Source organism: Mirounga leonina, unplaced genomic scaffold (assembly GCF_011800145.1).
Source record: "Mirounga leonina isolate KUSES-001 unplaced genomic scaffold, KU_Mleo_1.0 Mir_96, whole genome shotgun sequence".
NCBI lineage: Eukaryota > Metazoa > Chordata > Mammalia > Carnivora > Phocidae > Mirounga > Mirounga leonina.
Genome location: NW_023270871.1, coordinates 2,724,043 through 2,747,433, shown reverse-complemented (window position 1 = coordinate 2,747,433; position 23,391 = coordinate 2,724,043). Strand labels below are relative to the sequence as shown.

Sequence of the window (23,391 nt, the reverse complement as noted above, 5' to 3'; positions counted from 1 at the left end):
TCATTAAGATCTGTTTCTAGAGATTTATCTTGTTCATTTGTTTGGAACATATTCCTGTTTCTTCATTTTACTTGACATTCTATGTTGGTTTCTGTGCATTAGATAAAGCAGCTACATCTCCCAGGCTGGATAGAATGGTCTTGTGTAGGAGATAAACCTCATCAATCAGCTTTGCCTGAGCTTTTGGTTGACTCTGAAATCTTTGTGATGGTCTAAGTCTTCTTTGTTCTTAGTGGTTCCTAGTAGTTGAGGGTATGCCAAGACCTATCAGTGTCCCAAAGGTGTGGGGCACATTTAGCATTTAGGTATACAGTGACTGGAAGTTGGACTCTCAGGCAACATGTGACAAAGTGTGTAGGTAAGCCCTTTCTGGGGAGAAACTGTAAGATGGGTATTTTTGCTTGCTGTGTGTGAAGTAGGCCGAGGTGTATAGCTACAGGGGGGATGCTCCTCCAGTCATTAAGAACTGCTGCTTTGTTTCCTACATTCCTGTGGGACTCGTAAATGCAAGTCCAGTTGGTTGTCAGAGACAGGGGACCTGTCCTTTAGTCAGCAGCTGCAAAAGCTGGGGCACCCAAGAGTGTGTACAGGCTGCTTGTAGGGAGATACTGGTGACTTGGAATGGGCTCAAGAGAGAAGGCAGGGGAAGTGTCCATCAGCTTCCCAGTCACCAGAGTATCATAGCTAGCCCCTAGAAGTATGCAGCTGTATTCCTTCCAGGAGAAGACTGGGAGATGGGTGTTTTCACCTGTTCCTCTGTGCTGAGCCTTTTGGGGATAGCTGTAACGAGTGCTCATGCACCTGTTAATAGTTGCTGCTGTGTTTGCTATGGTTTTGTGGGACTTAAGGATGCAACCGTCATTGGCTTTCAGAGCTAGGTGGTTTGGAGGCCCATCCCTCAAGTGGGAATCTTAAAAATTAGAGTGCTAAGTGTGGAGTCCGAACCCTTCACTCCTCAGAGTGAAGTTGGGAGTTCCCTCCTGCTTATAGGGTGCTGTGCCACCGGTGGGGTTTATGGTGAGAGTGTGTCTCAGCCTTTCCTACCTATCTCTGTGTGGATATTTTCTCATTTGCTTGATATGTAAGAATCCATCAGCTAATTTCTAGATTTCTTTCAGCATTAATTGCTTTGTGTGTAGTGGTACATTCAGTGTGTCTGTGGGAGGAGGGGAATTCAGGAGCCTCCTATGTCACCATCTTGGTTGACTTACCTCCACCCATTCTAATTCTGTATTTGTCCTCTTTCATTTCATTTTATTATTTTGTTTTGTTTTGTTTTGTGGGGAGAGAAAGAGAGAGAGAGAACTGTATTCCATTTTAAAGTGCCTTCATTCTGGGGTGCCTGGCTGGCTCAGTGGTAGAGCATGTGACTCTTGATCTTGGGGTTGTGAGTTCAAGCCCCATATTGGGTATAGAGAATACTTTAAAAAAATTAAAAATTAAAATTAAAATTAAAAAATAAAGTGCCTTCATTCTAAAATAACTTATTCTAGGTCGCAGGGGATGTGTGTATATTTTGTTTTTGGGAGATCTTTTTCATTTCTTGAGATCAGTGTCTGTTATCCCTAAGGTAGTTTAAGATACTGTGATATTTGTTGTCACTGAAATTTGTGTTTCTAGGTGTTGCATACCCAAATTTCTAAATAAGAGACTTAAAAAAGATACATCCCTGTATTTTTTAGCTGCATATATTTTTACCTGCATTTATTTTTACCCATTGTGTCATATTGGAATAATTACTAAGTGCCTTTATAATAGCCAAAAGAGTTAAGGGAAAGGAACTTTACATTTTGTGTTATTGTTTTGTGATTTGAAAACATTGGTAACATACCTTACAAATTTGGGTTTTTTAAAATTTATTTTTATATATTTTTTAGAGATTTTATTTTTTTATTTGAGAGAGAGAGCACACACAGGGGGAGGAGCAGAGGGAGAATGACAAGCATATTCCATGCTGAGTGCAGAGCCCAATGCAGGGCTCAATCCTGGGACCCTGAGATCATGACCTGAGCCCAAATCAAGTCAAGTGCTTAACTGACTGAGCCACCGAGGTGCCCCTGCCCTTACAAATTTATAAGGCTGATTTCTTTCCAATACTATTTAGGTAGTCAGGTTTGTTTTTTTCCAGGTGGAATAAAGACTTGATCATTGCCTCAGCATCAAATATTGAGTTGTAGAAATGCAGTAAATACTTGATAAATGAATGAAAAATTTAACCAGGAGTAGGTCTGTAGAAAATATTAATAATCTAAAAACAATGAAAAGTATGGGATTCGATTGTGAATGCTAACTAATGTAAATCGTTTGTTTTTAGGTGCTAGAGAATCATTACTGTCAGTCTCAGAGTGGACCCAACATTGAAAGTGATTGCAAAACAGATGCTGGCTGTTCTTTTGCAGTATCCACTCAAGGTGGGACTGAGGAAAGAAATGATCAAAATGAGTCTCATCAAAGTATCTTGAAGTAAGTTTTTGAGTATACATTCCTTTTCAGTGGATGATACCTGTTTGATGGTGTTTGGGCTTAGCGGCAAGAATCGAACTCTTAAAAGGTAAAGGAATGAGTATTTCTTTGAGCTGTGGAGAAGGAGGAAGTGAGTACTTTCTGAAGTGCTTTAACAATTAATTGCAAAATATGTTTCTTCCCTGATGGTCTAGCTTGTATCTTCTGAGAGAGGAGCTAATTCTCATTCTGAGAGATCCTCTCTTACTATATTAATTTCCTGTGTCAGAGGAAGTTAAGCTAATCATTTCATCCATTTTTACATATGAAGCAATGTATCTTTGAATAACAAGGTTGAGTTTTTAATAGCAGGAAGATTCCTTTGTGAGAATGGCAGATTTCATAGGTTGAAATTATTCCAGTAATTTGAGTAAATAAAAATGGGGATGTTTAGTCATTCATTGAACAGCCTTTTATTGAGCTTCTACTATGTACCAGACATGGTTAAAAAACAGAACACTATAAATATGAAACCTAATGTTCCTTTTCAGTAAACAGAATCAATTGAAAGCAAGCTTTTTGTTTCTAAGAACGAGTTATAATTCTATTTTTGTCAATAGAATGCCAACTGAAGCATATAATCCTGAAATAAAAGAAACCAAAGATGAGATTATTTCTGTTACTGATGATAGTGAAAAAGAATTTATAGATATTGATGAGGATCTTTTAGAAGTAGAAACATTTAACCAAGAGGAAATGGAAATACACCTATCAGACTATGAAGGTCAGTTCATTTGGCTAATCTTTTTATTTGGCTTTTATTAATTTGAAGTTGGTGAATGATTATCTGAGATAATTTATTTAGTCTTGTATCTAAATTAGTATGTTTACAATTGCCTAAAACCAAAAAGAGAGCATGGGATGTCTGGGTGGCTCAGTTGGGTAAGCATCCAACTCTTGGTTTTGGCTCAGTTTGTGACCGAAGCCCTCCGGCAGGCTCTATGATTGGTGGGCAGTCTTGCTCGAGATTCTCTCTGTCCCTTTCCTTCTGCCCCTCCCCAACGAAAATAAATAAATCTTAAAAAAAAAAGCATAATATTTATGAAATGTTGAACACATTACCTCTTAACCTGAATTTACAGTTCTTGGGCTTTTTGCCTTGATTATGTAACTATCATGGGCCTCTTCATTTTTGTGAACCAATTCTGTGAACCTTTCCTTGGCAGTCTTTGATAAAACAGAAACTCTTAGAACTTTGCATGGCGTTAAACACACTGATAAGAGGTCTTTCAAGGCTTATCTTGAATCCACTTGATGAAGAGGGGTTGTCTCTAGGTGTTTTTAAAAAACATTTTTATATGTCTGTTGACCATTTGTACATCTTGTTTGGAGAAATGTCTGTTCATGTCTTCTGCCCATTTCTTGATTGGATTATTTGTTCTTTGGGTGTTGAGTTTGATAAGTTCTTCATAGATTTTGGATGCTAGTTCTTTATCTGATAAGACATTTGCAAATATTGGGCGCCTGGGTGGCTCAGTTGGTTAAGTGACTGCCTTCGGCTCAGGTCATGATCCTGGAGTCCCGGGATCGAGTCCCACATCCGGCTCCCTGCTCAGCGGGGGGTCTGCTTCCTCCTCTGCCCTCTTCCCTCTCGTGCTCTCTGTCTCTCATTCTCTCTCTCTCAAATAAATAAATAAAATCTTAAAAAAAAAAAAAGACATTTGCAAATATCTTCTCCAGTTCTGTTGATGCTTAACATCACTCGGCATCAGGGAAATACAAATCAAAACCACGGGCGCCTGGGTGGCTCAGTTGGTTAAGCGACTGCCTTCGGCTCAGGTCATGATCCTGGAGTCCCGGGATCGAGTCCCGCATCGGGCTCCCTGCTCGGCAGGGAGTCTGCTTCTCCCTCTGACCCTCCTCCCTCTCATGCTCTCTGTCTCTCATTCTCTCTCTCTCAAATAAATAAATAAAATCTTTAAAAAAAAAAAATCAAAACCACAATGAGATATCACCTCACACTGGTCAGAATGGCTAAAATTAACAAGTCAGGAAGTGACAGATGTTGGCAAGGATGTGGAGAAAGGGGAACCCCCCTACACTGTTGGTGGGAATGCAGTCTGGTGCAGCCACTCTGGAGAAGAGTATGGAGGTTCCTCAAAAAGTTGAAAATAGAGCTACCCTCGACCCAGCAATTGCACTATTAGGTCTTTACCCTGAAGATACAATTGTAGTGATCTGAAGGGGCACCTGCACTCTAATGTTTAAAGCAGCAATGTCCACAATAGCCAAACTATGGAAAGAGCCCAGATGTCCATCAACAGATGAATAGATAAAGAAGATATGGTATATATTTACAATGGAATACACTCAACCATCAAAAAAAAATGAAATCTTACCATTTACAATGACATGAATGGAACTAGAGGGTATTATGCTAAGCAAAATAAGTCAGTCAGACAAAGGCAATTACCATATGACCTCACTCATATGGAATTTTAAGAAACAAAACAGAGGATCATGGGGGAAAGGAGGGGAAAATAAAACAAGATGAAATCAGAGAGGGAGACAAACCGTAAGAGACTCTTAATCATAGGAAGCAAACTGAGGGTTGCTGGAGGAGAGGGTGTGTGTGGGGGGTAACTGAGTGATGGACTTTAAGGAGGGCATGTGATATAATGAGTACTGGGTATTATATAAGACTGGTGAATCTCTGACCTCTGTCTCTGAAACTAATAATACACTATATGTTAATTAATTGAATTGAATTTAAAAAACTTTTTATAAGGAGGATAGAAAATATTTCTTCCATTATACTTGTTTCCTGTAATATTCCTGAACCTTATAAAAAGTAAACTGATTTTAGGTAATAAGAAATACTAAGTAATTGGCTTTAGATTTTTGTAAGTTTTTCCCCTAAGTTCCTGCTAGATTTCATATTCTAGTAGTCCATGTATTTTCAGTGAAATGTAAAAATATTCCCATTCTCTTTGAGCAGTATTAATTTCTTGAGATCTTATTGCTTGTCACTTGAATCCTGTAGCTGTCATACATCTGGTATAAGCAACATTTGATTTTTGAAGTGTGTAGACCATCTCTTTATATTTCAAGATGTAATTTTACATTTCTGCATTTAAAACCAGTTTGGCCATAATCTAGACGCATGCTTTTAATTCATATACCTGCACATGTGACCTTTCTGAACAGAAATTTGCATGTATAATCTGTGTTTACTTGTAACTTTCTGGTAATATACTGCTTAATATCTGTGTATTCAAGTTTCTGAAGTTAATACCAATAAAAAGAAACCTAGACCATGTTCATTGGTTATACATGTTTGGAATGTTAACAACAAAAAAAAACAAAATGATTTTCTTCTTTTCTTTTTTTTTTTTTTTAGATTTTATTTATTTGAGAGAGAGAGAGCTAGAGAGAGAGAGAGCACAAGCAGAAGGGAGGGTAGAGAGAGGGAGGGAGAAGCAGACTCCCTGCTTTGCAAGGAGCCTGATGAGGGACTCGGTCCCAGGATCCTGGGATCATGACCTGAGCCGAAGGCAGACGCTTAACCGACTGAGGCACCCAGGCGCCCTAAACTGATTTTTTTCAAATGGTCACTTTTCTCTTTCTCCTTGTTTCCCTATAGAAGGTACCAAAGAACCTGTTGGAAGTCTTAAAAGTTCCACTGTTGCCATTAACATGCAGACTTTACCACAGCATTTAGAAGAAGTAAGTCAATTAATAGTGGATAATGTTATTTAAATAATACTTAAGTGTTTTTATTTAATCATTCAACCAAGGCTATTATCTTTTTAAAAGTACACTGTGGGTTGTAGAGAACAGCCAGACCATGCAGCATTTTTCTTTCACTGAAATTCTGTCATTAGTAAGATGTCTAATAATTTTAGGTAATGAAATTTTTATTTCATAAACTGCTATAGTAAATTAACTTAATCAAGAGTAATAGAAGTGTTCTATATTCAGAATGTATAATTCAGCTGTAGTATGCAGTTTTTGCACATATATCACTTTTATGCATTATTTGTTTTCTCAAAACTGCACTGCATTTTCAGTTGGAACACAGACATTTCTAATTACTGAAAAAATTCCTTCAAAAGGGATTAGTTTTTCCTGTTTATAGTTGTTTTCAGATTGTACTTATTAATCATGTAGTGATGGGTATATGTAATTTACAGAGTATTTTTAAATGTAGCGTAAATAATTTCCACTGACATCGTTTGTCTTTGTATTTTAATATGCTCAGAGCCTCAGGCTGATGGGCCAAAGGCAATTCACACAGTTAAAAATCTGATCAGAACAGCACTGGGAATTCATTTTAATGTTTGGTTTCTCCCTTGCTTTTAGACTGTTGTTACTCCAAGTGAGTGGTTAATGTGAAACTCAGAACACCTAAGACAGTAATACCTATTTATATAACCCCTTTTCTTTTTGGGTACTATTAATTTTAACAGCATTCCACAGAAGAGGCTCAGTGTGTAAGGGAAGAACCATTGAAGACATGTATGGAGAAAAAATCAAGTGAACAGAAAGGGTAAGTAAGGGGGAGAAATAAGGAAGTGATTGTTACTGTCATCTGGGATTCATTTGTTGAAGAGGTTATTTTTCTCATAATATACAATATATATTTTATGGTGATATTGTGTTCCTAGTGAAATTTAACTTTATAGCAATGGTAAATGATGATCTTCAGTAAATATTATGGACTTCTAAATCTTGGTAGAGTGAAATAAGTAATGATATCTAAAATGCCTTTTGTTCTCCCATCACTATCAGCCTTATCAAAGTAAAATACAGCTGTAAATAGAGTTTATTCAGCTGCTAATTAGGGGAACACCTTGTCAGATTGATTTCATTTTTCTTGGATCAAATAAAGAACCATTATGAATCCCAATGTGTTTGTGTAATTGTTCACTGTTAGGGTGTGACTACTGCACACTATAGGGCTATTCGCCTGGCTAGCATATTATTGCTTCAAGGAGAGCCAGAGGCAGTTTTAATCTATTGCAGGTGGGACATGACTTCTTAATTTTTAGAATTTTTGAAGTTTTAGAATTTTAGAACTACCTTGGATAACAGAGGCAACATAATTAGGTTTTCTTTCTCTTCTCAATATAAAAATTTTGTTCATTTCTGTGGAGAGTTAAAAAAATATATTTTTTAAGATTTTATTTATTTGAGAGACAGAGTGTGAGAGAGAGAGAGCGATCACAAGCAGGGGGGAGGGGCAGAGGGAGAAGCAGACTCCCTGCTGAACTGGGAGCCAGATGCAGTACTCGATCCCAGGATCCTGGGATCATAACCTAAGCCAAAGGCAGACGCCCAACCAACTTAGCCACCCAGGCGCCCAACAAAAAGATATTTTAAATGTGATGTGCCTTTACAAATAGATACTTCTATTAATAAAAAACTAATCTTTACGGTTTTAAATGTAATGAGGGCTCTGTAGTGTTTCTGAGCCAAGTGTCTGCTTCTGCCATAGGTGGAATTTGAGGTCCCAGCTAACCTCAACTTCCCCATGTTAGATTCTTTTGTTTCTGCTGGGCAGTCAGCAGTGTTCAAGTTATATGTTCAGTCATCCAGACATATTCTTTGCTTTTTGTTTACATCTGTTACTAATTGCTATGGAGACAAATATAAACAGATTGTAATTATGAGCTAAGCATTATAGAGGATTAGAGAATGTTTAGACTCTTAGATGGTTGAGCATTAGATCCCCTGTATCTTAGGAAATGTGAAGAATATCTTCTTAATCAGTTATTAATCTTTAATTCTAGTATGATCGAAGCCTTTTCAATTCCTGAACACACTGTTCCTTATTCATTTTGTGTAGATACAAGTTCAGAAATTTCTAGGTAAGAATTTTTGTATACTCTACCATTTTGATATAATCATATTTTACAAGTAGATAAGAGAATGAGATGATGTCTACTGTGCCATTTTTAAATAATTCTAAATTTTTTGACTAAAAATTAATAGTAAAATGAAAGCAACACAAAGCATTGGAAGAGCAATGTAGGTACACATTTCTGACACCTTTAAGTTTATTATTGGAATATTTTCCTCTAACGGCTATGTTTTAGATATACAGAAACTATTCTAGAGTAGTCTTTTCTGAAAAAAAGAAGTATAGTTGACCCTTGGACAATACTGGTTTGAGTCACTTGGGACCCCTTACAAAATTTTTTCGATAAAAACAATACAGTATTCTAAATATATTTTTTCTTCCTTATGACTTTCTAAATAACATTTTCTTTTCTCTAGCTTACTTTATTGTAAGAATACAGTATGTAACACATATAACATACAAAATATGTAAATCAACTGTTTTTGTTATAGTAGTGTTTCTGGTCATCAGTAGGCTATGAGTAGTTAAGTTTTTGAGGAGTCAAGTTATATGTGGATTTTCGACTGTTGGGGGTTGGTCCCCCAACCCCCTTGTTGTTCACGGGTCAACTGTAGTGGATATATTACTTAAAGTTGCTTATTTTCAGCCTCTAACAGATTTCTAATAGTGTATGAAAGGCTTTTAATTCTCTCATAGAAGAGATTCATCCAGTTCTGTCTTTTGAACTTCTTTGACAGAATAGTGTGTTTAGTATTTAGAAATTTTGCTGAAATAGGATAACATAGCATAGCCTTACTTTAGGAGAATTCTCCATTATTGGAATTTATCTCATTGCTACTTGTTGGAAACAAAGGCCAATAAAGTTGTCTTAAAATAGGCAGGTCGAGGGGCGCCTGGGTGGCTCAGTCGTTAAGCCTCTGCTTTCAGCTCAGGTCATGATCCCAGAGTCCTGGGATCGAGCCCCACATCGGCCTCCCTGCTTGGTGGGAAGCCTGCTTCTCCTTCTCCCACTCCCCCTGCTTGTGTTCCTGCTCTTACTATCTCTCTCTCTCTGTCAAATAAATAAATACAATCTTAAAAAAAAACAATAAAGAATAGGCAAGTCAGTTATAATGCCTGTTTTTCATGGATTTGCCAAATAAAGTTTTGTTACTGAGCTTATTAGTATTAGATGCTTGATAAAAGGCAAATATTATTGCTGAAAGGGAATGAATGTAAACCCAAATAATCTAAATGTGATTCAATATATTCTTTTTAGAGATAATGATCAATTTAGTTGGATATAATAATACCTGCTCCCTTATTTAGTTTGTGAAATCAATTTGCTTAGAAAACATTTGAGTACCTGCTGTATTTAAGGAATCATCCCCAATCATTTTAGTTAAAAAAACCCAAAAACTTATTTTGATCTTTAATTTTTATTCCTATGTAGGCATTTTTTGTTAGTGTTTAATTATAAATATAAACTTTGTGATTTGTTTGGAAATGAAATGTTCACAATGCTGTTGTTTCACATTTAATGATCAACAGGAGTTTGCACTACCCATCTTAGAATTAAACATTTTTTTAAACCCATACTTTCTCTAGTTTTTCTTTTTTCTTTTTTTTTTTTAAATGCTATTTTTTTTTTTTATTTGAGAGAGAGAATGAGAGAGAGAGAGCACACGAGAGGGGGGAGGGTCCAAGGGAGAAGCAGACCCCCCGCTGAGCAGGGAGCCCGATGCGGGGCTCGATCCCGGGACTCCAGGATCATGACCTGAGCCGAAGGCAGTCGCTTAACCAACTGAGCCACCCAGGTGCCCTTTCTCTAGTTTTCTTAACTCTATTCTGGATCATTAAATTAGTAACAAAAAATACTCCTGGTATAACTCATCAGAGTAATGGTCTCAAACTCAGATGTTTGCAGGGACCAGGCAAGTCAAATAAACGTGTGAACTGTTCTGGGTTGTAACACCATAGGGAAGGGACCATGGCTGACTAGACGTTAAATCTCCCTTAATAAAACAGCATTCACATGAGCACTGTGCTGATGACAAATGTTTCTGGTGGCTAAGGAGTATGGAGTGATAAGCTTTAGGGTTTAAATTTCCTGAAAACTTCCAGAAAGCCTTTAGAAGAAAAAGGTGAGATAAAAATATTCAGATTGTAGACATCTGATTTGGTTTTTTCTTGATTGTGTTTTTTGTATATATGCTTCCACCTAGTGCACAGATCTCTGCATTTAAAGATAAATCTTCCTCAGCTCCACCTTTCGTATCAAATGGAGTCAGTGTTGCTTCACAAACACCTGGGCCAACACTTCAGCAGACCCAGAGAAATGAACCCAGGGCTCAATTGCCAGATTCTTCAGATTCTGTTAGGCAGATGCTCCAAGATGAAATGTTTAAATTAGTTCAGGTAAGCACATCTCCCTATAAACAAGTAAATCTACACGTATGATATATATGTAAGGATTTTAAATATGAACAAACTTTTAGAAATGGCCAAATCGAAATTAAATTTTAGGGTTGGTTTCTCTGCTTTGGGCACTCTTCATTTGTTATTCAGAGGTTCCTAACTCAAGGGCCTAGAGTCCAGGCTGAGCTACTTACTTCTCACAATGACTTTTTAAAAAATTTTTATTTATTTTTATTTTTTTAAGATTTTATTTATTTGCGAGAGAGAATGAGAGACAGAGAGCATGAGAGGGAGGAGGGTTAGAGGGAGAAACAGACTCCCTGCTGAGCAGGGAGCCTGATGTGGGACTTGATCCCGGGACTCCAGGATCATGACCTGGGCTGAAGGCAGTTGCTTAACCAACTGAGCCACCCAGGCGCCCTCACAATGACTTCTTACACTTGAGCTCTTTGGGATGCAGAGCTGCCCCCAAAAGTCAGGTGGGTGACAGTCAAACCAGACCAGCGGACTCTAGCTCAGAGGTAGCCAAAGTTTGTTTTTTTTTTTTTTTAACACAATCTGTCACATATATTTCTTATCTTCAAACTGAACTTTGGCTTGGTTTGCAATTGTCAGCTGCATTTTTAAAGTACTGTTTGCTTTGATTTTTGTCATCTTTTTCTCAATTGGTTATCCTTTTCTTACCAACAATTTTAAGTTATTTCCCTTTTCTCTTTTATTTCTTAAACATTAATTTCCCTCAAATTTAATCCTCTATTCATGTATTCTGCACTCACTTCCATATCCTTTTATGTGATATACCATTTTTATACTGATGCTTGGCACTAATTTTCTCTTTGAACTAAGGGCCCTGATGAGAATACTTTTTCAGTATGTCTCACTGTCTCATGAAACTTATGGAAACTGACTTTATCTTGATTTTTCCCAGTCCCTTCTTTCCCTTTTCCCTTTAGTAGCATTAACTATTCTACCAGCTTAAAATTTTGGAAGCATTTCTGAAATTTTTTTTTGGATTACCAAGGGACTTTGCTGGTAGCTGCCCTGTATATTTAACGAATTCTCCAAATAATTCTGACGCACACAAAGGATTAAGAATCACTGTCTTAGAGAGACATCTTTGCCTTTTTTTCACTACCTATATCCAGTGTTCTTCTGTGCCCTCCTGATTCTTTTGCCCACACTGTATGTCAGTACAGTACTTGCTATTTCTATAGCTAATAGCCAGCTTTAGACTCAGAACTTCATACTTCCATTGTCTTTTTTTTTTTAAAAGATTTTATTTATTTATTCATGAGAGACAGAGAGAGAGAGAGAGAGGCAGAGGGAGAAGCAGGCTCCCAAGGAGCAGGGAGCCCGATGCGGGACTCGATCCCAGGACCCTGGGACCACGACCTGAACCGAATGCAGACGGTTAACCACCTGAGCCACCCAGGCGCCCCTTCCATTGTCTTATATATACATTTCTCAAGACATTCTTCTTCAGACGCTGTTTTAATACTATTACTTTCCTGGTTTGAAATGTTCAGTAAATTTCAGGTACCAATTTGTATAATATCAAATCAGTCTAAATACAGAGTAAATGGAAATACACTAAAAATGTCAGTACTAGTTATCTTTGAGGATAGGATAATGAGTGATTTTTATTTTCTTTTTTTTTCTGTAATCATTTTTTTTTTTTTAAAGATTTTATTTATTTTTTTGACAGAAAGAGACAGCGAGAGAGGGAACACAAGCAGGGGGAGTGGGAGAGGGAGAGAGAGAGAAGCAGGCTTCCCGCTGAGCAGGAGCCTGATGCGGGGCTCAATCCCAGGACACTGGGATCATGACCTGAGCCGAAGGCAGACGCTTAATGACTGAGCCACCCAGGCGCCCCAGCATTTTTTTTTTTTTAATAATTGAAGGGAAATTACATTTTTTTTAACCTGTGTTTCCCTACCGGTATGTTTCATTAAGTGCAAATTCTTCTATTGGGCTTGAAAGACCCACCACCAGCTTTTACCTTCCGTCTTTTCCCTTCGTACACTCCTAAGTCCAGTGGTTCTCACAGTGTGGTCCCTGGATCAGTAGCATCAGCATCACTTAGATATTAGAAATATAAATTCTCAGGCCCCATCCCAGACCTATTGAAACTCTGGGGATGGGGCTCAGCAAAGAGTGCTTTCACAAGTCCTCCAGGTGATTCTGATTGCATGCTCAAGCTTGGGAACTCCTGCACTGCCTGTCCTCTCATGATAGCTGCTATTAATTTCCTGTTCCACTAAGCCAGCGTTTATGCTAGTGGTTCCCGTGCTTGTCCGCACACTGAGACACCTTGTCATCTTAAAAAATACTAATCCTGGCTTCCATCCCCAGATATTCTGATTTTATTGGTCTGGGTGTGGTCTGGCCATGGGGAATTTTAAATGCTTCTCAGGTGATTCTAACATGTAGCAGTTTGTCAACCACTGGTGCATGCCTTTGCCTTTCACCTCGTCTGCCTTTCCAGGGGAATTCCTCACTCTTCACCTGTTTGCTAATCTTTGCTTTTTCTTTCTTGAAAACACTCATTTTAGGACTTCTTTAATTATCCTCATTCCATTCCATCAGATCACTCCTTTATGATCTCTGGGATGTTTATGTAAAGTGCTTTATAGATAGTCCCAAGGCTCATTATGAGTTTATATTTACAGTTGACAGCTCCTTGAAAACAGGAAGGTATTATTTTTTCCTTTTTAAAAAAATCTCTCCCAGCTCTGCTTCCTGCTCAGCATTCATGGGTCTGACAGATTTTAAGATGGAAGTATGACTGTTGGTGGAATACTCAGATGATTGTTGTTGATTCTTTAGATTTTTTCACTATATTTTAAAATGTTTAATTTTTATTCTATTCTAGCTGCAACAGATCAACTTCATGAGCCTAATGCAAATAGTAGGATCATCCTTTACTAACCTCCCGGATATACATCAACGTCTACAGCAGCCTCAGCCCGTGCCTTTGGTGGGAAGTCAAGTATCAAACCCCACAAGAGGGAGTAGTGATGTTGATGACACCAGTAGAAATTTTAAGGAGAGATCTTTTATTAAACCACAGTCCATGGGCGAGTACACCACAGAGCCTGGCAAGAAGAGTCCACACGGCCATAAAGGAATTGTGCAGTCTGATCAGAATAGTAATGGAAATTTACAGGTAATACATTTAAAGATATCATTAAAGTTCTAGTAGTTCAGTTGTTGGCTTTTTGTTATTTGAGCAAATAACTTTTTGGCAGTTATTACATTTCACTCCTTCCAAAATATATTGAACATCATGTACAAAATAAGGAGTTTGTAATATATTCTAAACTTATGTAATAGCTTTTTTTTTCTCTTCCAGAATGTTCCACATGGGAGTGTTCCTTTATGTCAGTTAGAAGGCCTGCCTCCCAACACAGGACTGACTCCAACATCTCCAAGCTTCCCAACCGCTGCACTGTCTCCAGCTCCTACTGGAAACACTCCCCTCCACCTTCTGTCTCCATCTTCTGCCATCCTGAAGACACCTGGACTCATCCCAGCTGCAAAAACTTTCAAACCTGGAGATGGTTTTCCTTTGCTTCAGTTTCAGGCTAAGCATGAATTTAAGTCCCTTTCCTTCCATACAGGAAGAGTTCCACAAGTTCCCTTCAGGCTCCTGCCGCAGCCAAGAGAGGCATGGGGATTATCAGATTCCTTCCAGCCTCCTTTGCCACAGAGAACAGTGCACACCACTTCAGTGTCCCATCTGAGTTTGAGCCACTATAATACTGAAGCCATAAAAAAAGCAGTTGAGCAGAAGAAATGGCCAGAAACTGTAATTACAGAAATCACTAAGCATGTGAACTTGGATCAGTATGTTGGTCAAGAAAACTTGACACCTCAACAGGACTCTTCAGTATTTATAAAACCAGGGAAAATACTTGATGTTAAGCCAGGACCCCTTGAGATATCTCCTCAGAATTCCTTTGGACTTCCATTATTGCACCTTCAACTTAAACCTCCTTATATATTTTCCTCTGCCTCAAGAGCATCAGTAACAATTCCCTCAATACCTACCAGAACTGTAGCAGAAGAAAGAAAATACCCAAGACTGTCATTACTTCATTCATGCCTATACCCCAAAAACACGGTAATGATTTTTGCAGAGTGATGCAAAAGCAGTCCTGCATTTTTCATACCATAAATACTACACATGAAATGAAAAGCTCTTACACATTTCTTTTTAAAAAAATAATGCTTCTAAAAAAATTAAAAATTAATAAAAATAATGCTTCTGTTATTGGAAATAACATAAAATTCTAGTTTAAAATGGTAATTAGGCGGGACGCCTGGGTGGCTCAGTCGTTAAGCGTCTGCCTTCAGCTCTGGTAATGATCCCAGGGTCCTGAGATCGAGCCCCATGTCAGGCTCCCTGCTCGGCGGGAAGCCTGCTTCTCCCTCTCCCACTCCCCCTGCTTGTGTTCCCTCTCAGGCTGTGTCTCTCTGTCAAATAAATAAATAAATAATCTTTTTTTTTTTTTTTTAAAGATTTTATTTATTTATTTGACAGAGAGAGACACAGCGAGAGAGGCAACACAGGCAGGGGGAATGGGAGAGGGAGAAGCAGGCTTCCCGCCGAGCAGGGAGCCTGACACGGGGCTCGATCCCAGGACCCTGGGATCATGACCTGAGCCGAAGGCAGACGCTTAACGACTGAGCCACCCAGGCGCCCCAAAAAATCTTTTAAAAAATAAATAAAATGGTGATTAGGAATTTTAAAGCTGTTAGGTCTGTCTTGTATGGCAATACTAGAATTCGTGAGACTTTTTTTTTTAAGATTTTATTTATCTGTCAGAGAGATAGCACAAGCAGGGTTAGCGACAGGCAGACAGAAGCAGTCTCCCCGCTGAGCAGGGAGCCCGATTTGGGACTCGATCCCAGGACTCTGGGATCATGACCTGAGCTGAAGGCAGATGCTTAACCAACTGAACCACCAAGGCGTCCCTCGTGAGACTTTTTCGTAGGTATTTCTTCTGTTCAGAGAAGAGATAAGAAATAAAACAAAATGACCAGTATTCTTGTTCATGTGGGTCGTGTGTGTGTGTGTGTGTGTGTGTGTGTAGAGAAAGGGAGGGCACGTGTGTAAATGTGCACACATGCATTAATATTCCAAGTAATTGTGATATGATTGCCTTCAGTTATAGTTTAAAACTGTTAAATAGATGCAGATCTATAAATAGTTGTGCATATTTTAAAAATGGTTTATTTTTAAAGTACTTAAAAAGATTGAATCTTTATAAACCCACAGAATCCTCTCTAAAGTTGTAAGCTTTGATTTATGAAATTCATATTGTTTAGGCTCTAATTTTGTAAGTCAGTGGTACCATCTTAGGAAGGTAATTGAATAATTCATGCTCTGGTGCACTTTTAATTTTAAGATTTGAAGACAGTATTGGGAAAAGAAATGGTCATTCTTTAGAGGAAGTACTTATCATGCCTTTTATTCTGAATATACTATGAACAGAAAAGAAAAGATTAAAGGTGTGGAAAAGTAAACATTTTGAGAGGGACTTAAAGAAATTTTATTGGGCGCCTGGGTGGCTCAGATGGTTAAGCGTCTGCCTTCGGCTCAGGTCATGGTCCCGGAGTCCTGGGATCGAGTCTCACATCGGGCTCCCCACTCTGCGGGAAGTCTGCTTCTCCCTCTGCCTCTCTCTCTCTCATGAATAAATAAATAAAATCTTTAAAAAAAAAAAAAAGAAATTTTATTAGGATGGTATAATGAACCCCCAAGTTACATCACCTGACATCAGTACTTATTATTAAACATACTGCTAAATCTGTTCCATGCATAATCTCCACTTCTCTGTATCTTCCCTGTTTGAAAGAATTTTAAGTCAAATGCCAGATATTATGTATTTTATTTATAATTATAAGGAAGATTTTTAATATAGAAAAGAAAAAGATTAGGACTTCTAGCTTAGCTTCTGAAATAAGACGACCCAGTTCGCATTTCTCGTCCTCTAAAATCATTTATTCTTTAAGCTTTGGATACTCATCTTACTGGGCCAAATTAATTTGTTATCTTAACATGTTCTATCTCTCGCATATTTTAACTTCATTTAAACAAATGTTTTTCTCAGTTTTTATTAGCATATAATTGAGGTTTGTAATTTTAAATTATTCTTTATTTCTTACAGTACAAAAACCCACAACTTATTCCACTTGAAAACCTCATTGCATTCAAACAAAGCCAAGAGAAACTAACACATAATTTATTTGAACGAGGCGATTCTGGACACCTTCAGCTTCTAAATGTCAAAATAGAACCATCTGAAGTGAGACAAGGAAAGGACAGTAAAAAAAGGCAAGTTTTAAGTGAAATTTTATTTGAGAATATCACTTACCTGCAAATGTATTATTGGTTAAAATATCATAGTTATAAAGGTAAATTATCTAGTTCATCCTCCCAGCCTATGCACAACTGCATATTCAATTTTCTTATCAAGTGTCATGCATTTGAACACATCTTGTGATGAGGAAAATTCCTATAGTGTGAGAGGGAAATATTTTTTCCATTTTATTAAGGAATTCTTTACTGGAATTCATAGGCTGGAAGATTCTTTTATATTTTTCTTTTTTTTTTAAAGATTTTATTTATTTATTTGACAGAGACAGAGACAGCGAGAGCAGGAACACAAGCAGGGGGAGAGGGAGAGGGAGAAGCAGGCTTCCCACTGAGCTGAGAGCCCAGTGTGGGGCTCGATCCCAGGACCCTGGGATCATGACCTGAGCCGAAGGCAGTCGCTTAACCAACTGAGCCACTCAGGCGCCCCTCTTTTATATTTTTCTGTAACATTATGAGCAGTTTACTTTTTGTAGGATAAATATTTGGTATCTCATACAATATTCCATGTACTATCTAATGCACTGAAGTAATATTGTTATTCATCTTACCATAGCCTCCAGATTCTTACATTAGAAGTGTTTCAGGACACTAAGAAACATGCATGTAAAAAGCAAGGCTGTGACTTCTGATGAAGAGCATTTATGCTGTTTTACTCATAATGGGTATTCAAAAATGTATTGACTGGTAGATTACTACTGAGTCTAGAAAATACTTTAAGAATTGCACATTTAGGGGGCGCCGGGGTGGCTCATTCAGTTAAGCGTCTGCCTTCGGCTCAGGTCATGATTCCAGGGTCCTGGGATCGAGCCCCGCATCGGGCTCCCTGCTCAGCAGGGAGTCTGCTTCTCCTTCTCCCTCTGCCCCTCCCCCTGCTTGGACTCTCTCTTTCTCTCTCTCAAACAATTAAATAAAATCTTTAAAAAAAAAAAAAAAAGAATCGCACATTTAGGGGCACCTGGGTGGTTCAGTTGGTTGGGTGTCTGCCTTCAGCTCAGGTCATGATCCCAGGATCCTGAGATGGAGCCCCTGAGTCAGGCTTCCTGCTCAGCAGGGGGTCTGCTTCTCCCTCTGCCCCTCCCCCTGCTCGTGCTCTCTCTCTCTCCCTCTCTCTCAAATAAATAAATACAATCTTAAAAAAAAAAAAAGAATTTCACGTTTATCAGACCCTAAAATCTACTACCAGTGCTCTCTTTCCAGAAATGTTTCCTTCCTTCCATCTTTTTCAGGTATTCCCTCGTCAAAGTAAGTCTTCTCCTTAACTTTTTGGGCCCTCTTTCCTCTTTGCTGGGATTTCACTGAGGTGACTTTAAGTGTGCTTAACTTCTTCAGAAGAGTGACTGGAGGCATCCCATAGAGCTTCTGGGGTCAGCTCAGAGTCTGCAGAAAAGAGAGTTTGAAAATTCCCTAACTGGTGTGACTCTGACCTGAGATTCCAGTGACTAACACAGAAAAGTCAGTTCAGTAGGAGAGGAACTAAAAATAACTTTCATGTCTCCCTGACATTTGCTTCTATTTGCTTGAATTCTATCAAAGTATCTTGCTAATTTAATTATATGCCATTGAAAATATTATTGGCATAATTTTGATAACTGTCTCCCTGTATAGCATCATGTCAGTGAAAAACTGATGTTACTGGGACGCCTGGGTGGCTCAGTCGGTTAAGCGTCTGCCTTCGGCTCAGGTCATGATCCCAGGGTCCTGGGATCGAGTCCCGCATCGGGCTCCCTGCTCCGCGGGGAGCCTGCTTCTCGCTCTGCCTCTGTCTCTGTCTCTCATGAATAAATAAATAAAATCTTAAAAAAAAAAAAACTGATGTTACTAAAATAGTAACATGTTTTATTTTCTTGCTTTTAACAGACAAAGACGACGAGCTGAGAAAGAGCTGCAAGAAAAAAGATCAGAGAAACTAAAGAGAAAACCAAGTGTGGCTTTCCAACCAGAGGGTTCCCTTGTGAATGATAATGATTCAGAAATAGTTATGAAACCCAAGGTACAGAAACACGACTATACATGCCTCCCTGGTCTGCATGTACACAGAGATGGGAATGTCTTTGTGGTTTATCTAGTCTTCTGATTGCTGGAAGCTTCTGATTTGACCAGGAGAAATCTTTACATCATCAAGTACATAAGCCCTGCTGCATTCCTCCATGGAATAGTGGACATATAGTTGCAAAGCAAATTTTTGATTTACCTGCCTTTGTGCCTTTTTTTATATTTGAAATCACTCCTTGCTTTTTTCTGTGACATCTTAATGCATGTCATATATGTTCTTTGGTTTGCTCCTATTAAGTAGTTTGACCTCTTTTAGATGCCTCCAGCATTTCCCACACACAGATTTATTAAGTAACCTATATATTGAAATCAGATCTTTTCAAACATTCCTTCTGACTATTTACCTATTTTTGCAACAAATTAAATAAACACTAACAGTTTTGTTTACAAGGATTTTTTAAAAGCACACTTCAGTAAGCCTCAAGAGCGTGCCTGGAGGCATTTAGTAACATTGGTGAGTCTGTGAGCAGTTTTGATAGGGTGGGGGCACTATTTGAGTGTTAAAGCTGCACACTGTAATTTAGTAACTGCATTAAATTAGTAATGTTCCTTTTTATTGCTTGGTTTGTGAGTTTTGTGAACTTCTTTGTGGAGTTACTTTGATAGAATAAATATTTCTCAAATGGATTCAAGCCTATACATAAACATTCAGCAATCCTCTTAGCTATTGAATTTTTTTTTCAAAATAATGAATGTCTTTGAGTTACAATCATGATTGATCATTTGGGGATTCATTTAGGAGCAACAAGAACATCCTGGTTCCCAGCCTTTGGATGACTTCGATATTCCTTTTGGTATGTATAAGCATGATTAATGCAGTGTCTCAGTTCAAAGTTGAAATCCACTTTTAGAATTGTGTGTGTAAAAATGAGACTAAATTATTTTCATTTTTATCTTTGACAAATGGAATGTGTGTGTGTGTGTGTGTGTGTGTGTTTTGATGTGTTATCTGGTAGAGCAGTGGTTGAAACTATGGCCCACAGGCCAGATCCAGACATGCCTGTTTTTATAAATCAAAATTTTTAAGGATTTATTTATTTATTAGAGAGAGAGAGAGAAAACATGAGTGGGGGAGGGGCAGAGACAGAGGGAGAGAGGGAGAATCTCAAGCCAACTGCCCTCTGAGTGTGGAGCCTGACATGGTGCTTGGTCTCATGACCCTGAGGCTACGACCTGAGCCGAAACTAAGAGTCAGAGGCTTAATGACTGCACACCCAGCTGCCCCTTTGTAAGTCGAGTTTTACTGAAACAGAGCTATGCCCTTTTTTTTTTTTTTTAAGATTTTATTTGAGAGAGAGAGAGCACATGAGAGGGGGGAGGGTCAGAGGGAGAAGCAGACTCCCTGCTGAGCAGGGAGCCCGATGCGGGACTCTATCCAGGGACTCCAGGATCATGACCTGAGACGAAGGCAGTCGCTTAACCAACTGAGCCACCCAGGCACCCCCAGAGCTATGCCCATGTATTTACACATTGCTTTCGACAGATTTTATACTGCAGCAGGGCTCACTTGTTGCAAGAGGAACCGTACAATCTGCAGAGCCTAGAATATTTTCTGGCCCTTTACAGAAAAAATTTGCTGATCCCTATAGTAGAACAGCACAATTAATTAGAATCTCAAATAAGATACTGATATATAAGGCCTAAAAGGAAATTATGGAAACATGCCTGTTGAATTCTTCATAAAAAATACATGCACATTAAAGTAAGGAATCAGTTCAGAAAAGAGTACTTGTTTATAAGATAGGAAATTCTTTTCTTTCTCTAGTTGGTCAGTTGATTTCTTGCTACCAAATGCATGTGTTCCCCAAGACTTTCTCCTCAGTGATTTTCGTACACATATACACAAACATTCACTCTCATGGCTTCAGCTCTTAAATTGTTTTGATGACACTCAAATATACATCTGCCCTCTCTCATCTTTCTTTTTTACTTTCATCTTAGGTTTAACATGTCCAAATTTTATTTTATTTTATTTTTTTTTAAAGATTTTATCTATTCGTTTGAGAGAGAGGGAGTGAGCATGAGCAGCAGGGAGGGGGGCCAGAGGGGCAGAGGCAGAGGGAGAAGCAGACTCCCCATTGAGCAACGGTCGAGGGGCTCAATCCCAGGATCCCGGGATCATGACCTGAGCCGATGGCAGCTACTTAAACGACTGAGCCCAGGCATCTGCTACATGTCCAGATTTTATTTATTTTTTTAAGATTTTATTTATTTGAGAGAGAGAGAGAGAGCACATGAGAGGGGGGAGGGTCAGAGGGAGAAGCAGACTCCCCGCTGAGCAGGGAGCCCGATGCGGGCCTCTATCCTGGGACTCCAGGATCATGACCTGAGCTGAAGGCAGTTGCTTAACCAACTGAGCCAACCAGGTGCCCCCATGTCCAGATTTTAAACTGACATCTTGCTATTAGTGATATCACTATTCTCTTGACTGGTCAAGATTTTTTTTTTTTTTTAAAGATTTTATTTATTTATTTGACAGAGAGAGAGCAAGAGCAGGAACACAAGCAGGGGGAGTGGGAGAGGGAGAAACAGGCCTCCCGCCGAGCAGGGAGCCCGATGCGGGGCTCGATCCCAGGACCCTGGGATCATGACCTGAACCGAAGGCAGACGCTTAATGACTGAGCCACCCAGGCGCCTCTTGACTGGTCAAGATTTTTACCTTGAAAGTCACCCTTGCTTTATCCCTCATGTTTGAGCTTTGTTACCCCTTCCTTCACTTATTCCTTGACCTGGTCCTCTCTCCCTCCCTTTCCTTTCTTTCTTTCTTTTTTTTTTTTTAAAGATTTTATTTATTTATTTGAGAGAAAGAGTGAATGAGAGAGACCATAAGCCAGGGTGGGGGGTGGAGAGGCAGAGGGAGAAGCAGACTCCCTACCAAGCAGGGAGCCCAATGCGGGGCTGATCCCAGGACCCTGGGATCATGACCTGAGCTGATGGCAGATGCTTAACCAACTGAGCCACCCAGGTGCCCCCTCCCTCCCTTACTTGATACCATTGCCCTGCATCAAGCCTCTGTATGCCTAAACTAAGCAGTTTTTTCCCTAACTGACCTGCTTAGCTTCTCTCTCTAAGCTTCCTAACCCATCTGGTGTTCTTTCCCACTCACTTGTCTTAAAACCACTTTCTTTTTCATTCTCAACAGTGTTTTCTTTTGTTTTGCTTTGTGAAGGTAATACATGTTCACTGGAGAAAATTTAGAAAATACAAATAGGGAATAGGAAGAATATTAAACTCTTCCACCCCCAAAAAAAACTCCCATAATTTTTCTGTCTAGAGATAGCCAGTGTTAATATTCTTCCAAGGTTTATTTTTTAAATATCTCCACTCATATATATCTATAAATAACATGTATTTATATGTACTTATATAAATTAATATTTTATTATTTATTTAATATATATTTAATATCAAATTAAAGATTAAACATTTAATAATTATATATTAATAAATATATGCTTAATATAAATTTGCATATTATTTATTATATATATATAAAGAATACCTCCTCTATTTGTTTATAACTTACTTGTTTTTACATACTAGTGATAAGGTAAGTATCTTCCCATATCACTAGATATTCTTCTACAATGTCATTTTTAATTACTGCATAGTACTCCAGTGGATGTGTATTGTATCATTTCAAACAACAATAATTCTCCAATTCTCTGACACCAGTTCAATTCTGACAATAACCTGGAGTTAACACAGATCCCACAGATGAATGGCTCAGTCCCCATACACCTGCACTTTTGCCCAGTCTACTACACATTCACGGATTCTCATGACTCACCCTCCAGGTTCACTAATTTGCTACAGTGATTCCAGAACTCAGAGAAGTGCTTTACTTCTGATTACAGTTTTGTTTATAAGGGATACAATTCAGGAATAGCCAAATGGAAGAGATGCATAAAGGCACAGAGTTTTCACACCCTCTCTGGGACTCCCCTTGCTCATCAATGGAGAAGGCCCCTTAGCCTCATTGTTTCAGGATTTTTATTGACATTTCATTATATAGGCATGGTTGATTACATCATTAGCCATTGGTGATTGAACTACATCTCCAGCGGCTCTCCCTTCCACAGAGGTAGGGGTGGGGTGAGGCTGATCATGTGGTTTGTTCCTCTGGTGACCAGCACCTATCCTGAAGCTATCTAGGGGCAAAAGTCAAGAGTCACCTCATTAGCATAAACTCAGATATGATCAAAAGGGGCACATCATGAATAACGACAGGAAATTACTCAGGAAATTCCAAAGA

General features: G+C 38.7%; 1 protein-coding gene across 3 annotated transcripts in view; it reads left to right on the top strand.

Moving 5' to 3' along the window:
* LOC118006397 (ciliogenesis and planar polarity effector 1-like) overlaps nt 1–23,391 on the top strand; it is a 136,598-nt gene that overhangs the window by 75,765 nt on the left and 37,442 nt on the right. For all 3 annotated transcript variants that reach the window (XR_004678062.1, XM_034999019.1, XM_034999020.1), the window contains exons 28-37: nt 2,315–2,463; nt 3,063–3,226; nt 6,086–6,168; nt 6,912–6,991; nt 10,510–10,702; nt 13,575–13,868; nt 14,055–14,825; nt 16,876–17,042; nt 18,942–19,074; nt 19,876–19,930. Coding sequence is in view for 2 of the 3 variants with exons in the window: in XM_034999019.1 (XP_034854910.1) it covers nt 2,315–2,463; nt 3,063–3,226; nt 6,086–6,168; nt 6,912–6,991; nt 10,510–10,702; nt 13,575–13,868; nt 14,055–14,825; nt 16,876–17,042; nt 18,942–19,074; nt 19,876–19,930 (2,089 nt within the window). In the remaining variant the exon portion in view is untranslated. The remainder of the gene's footprint in view (nt 1–2,314; nt 2,464–3,062; nt 3,227–6,085; nt 6,169–6,911; nt 6,992–10,509; nt 10,703–13,574; nt 13,869–14,054; nt 14,826–16,875; nt 17,043–18,941; nt 19,075–19,875; nt 19,931–23,391) is intronic.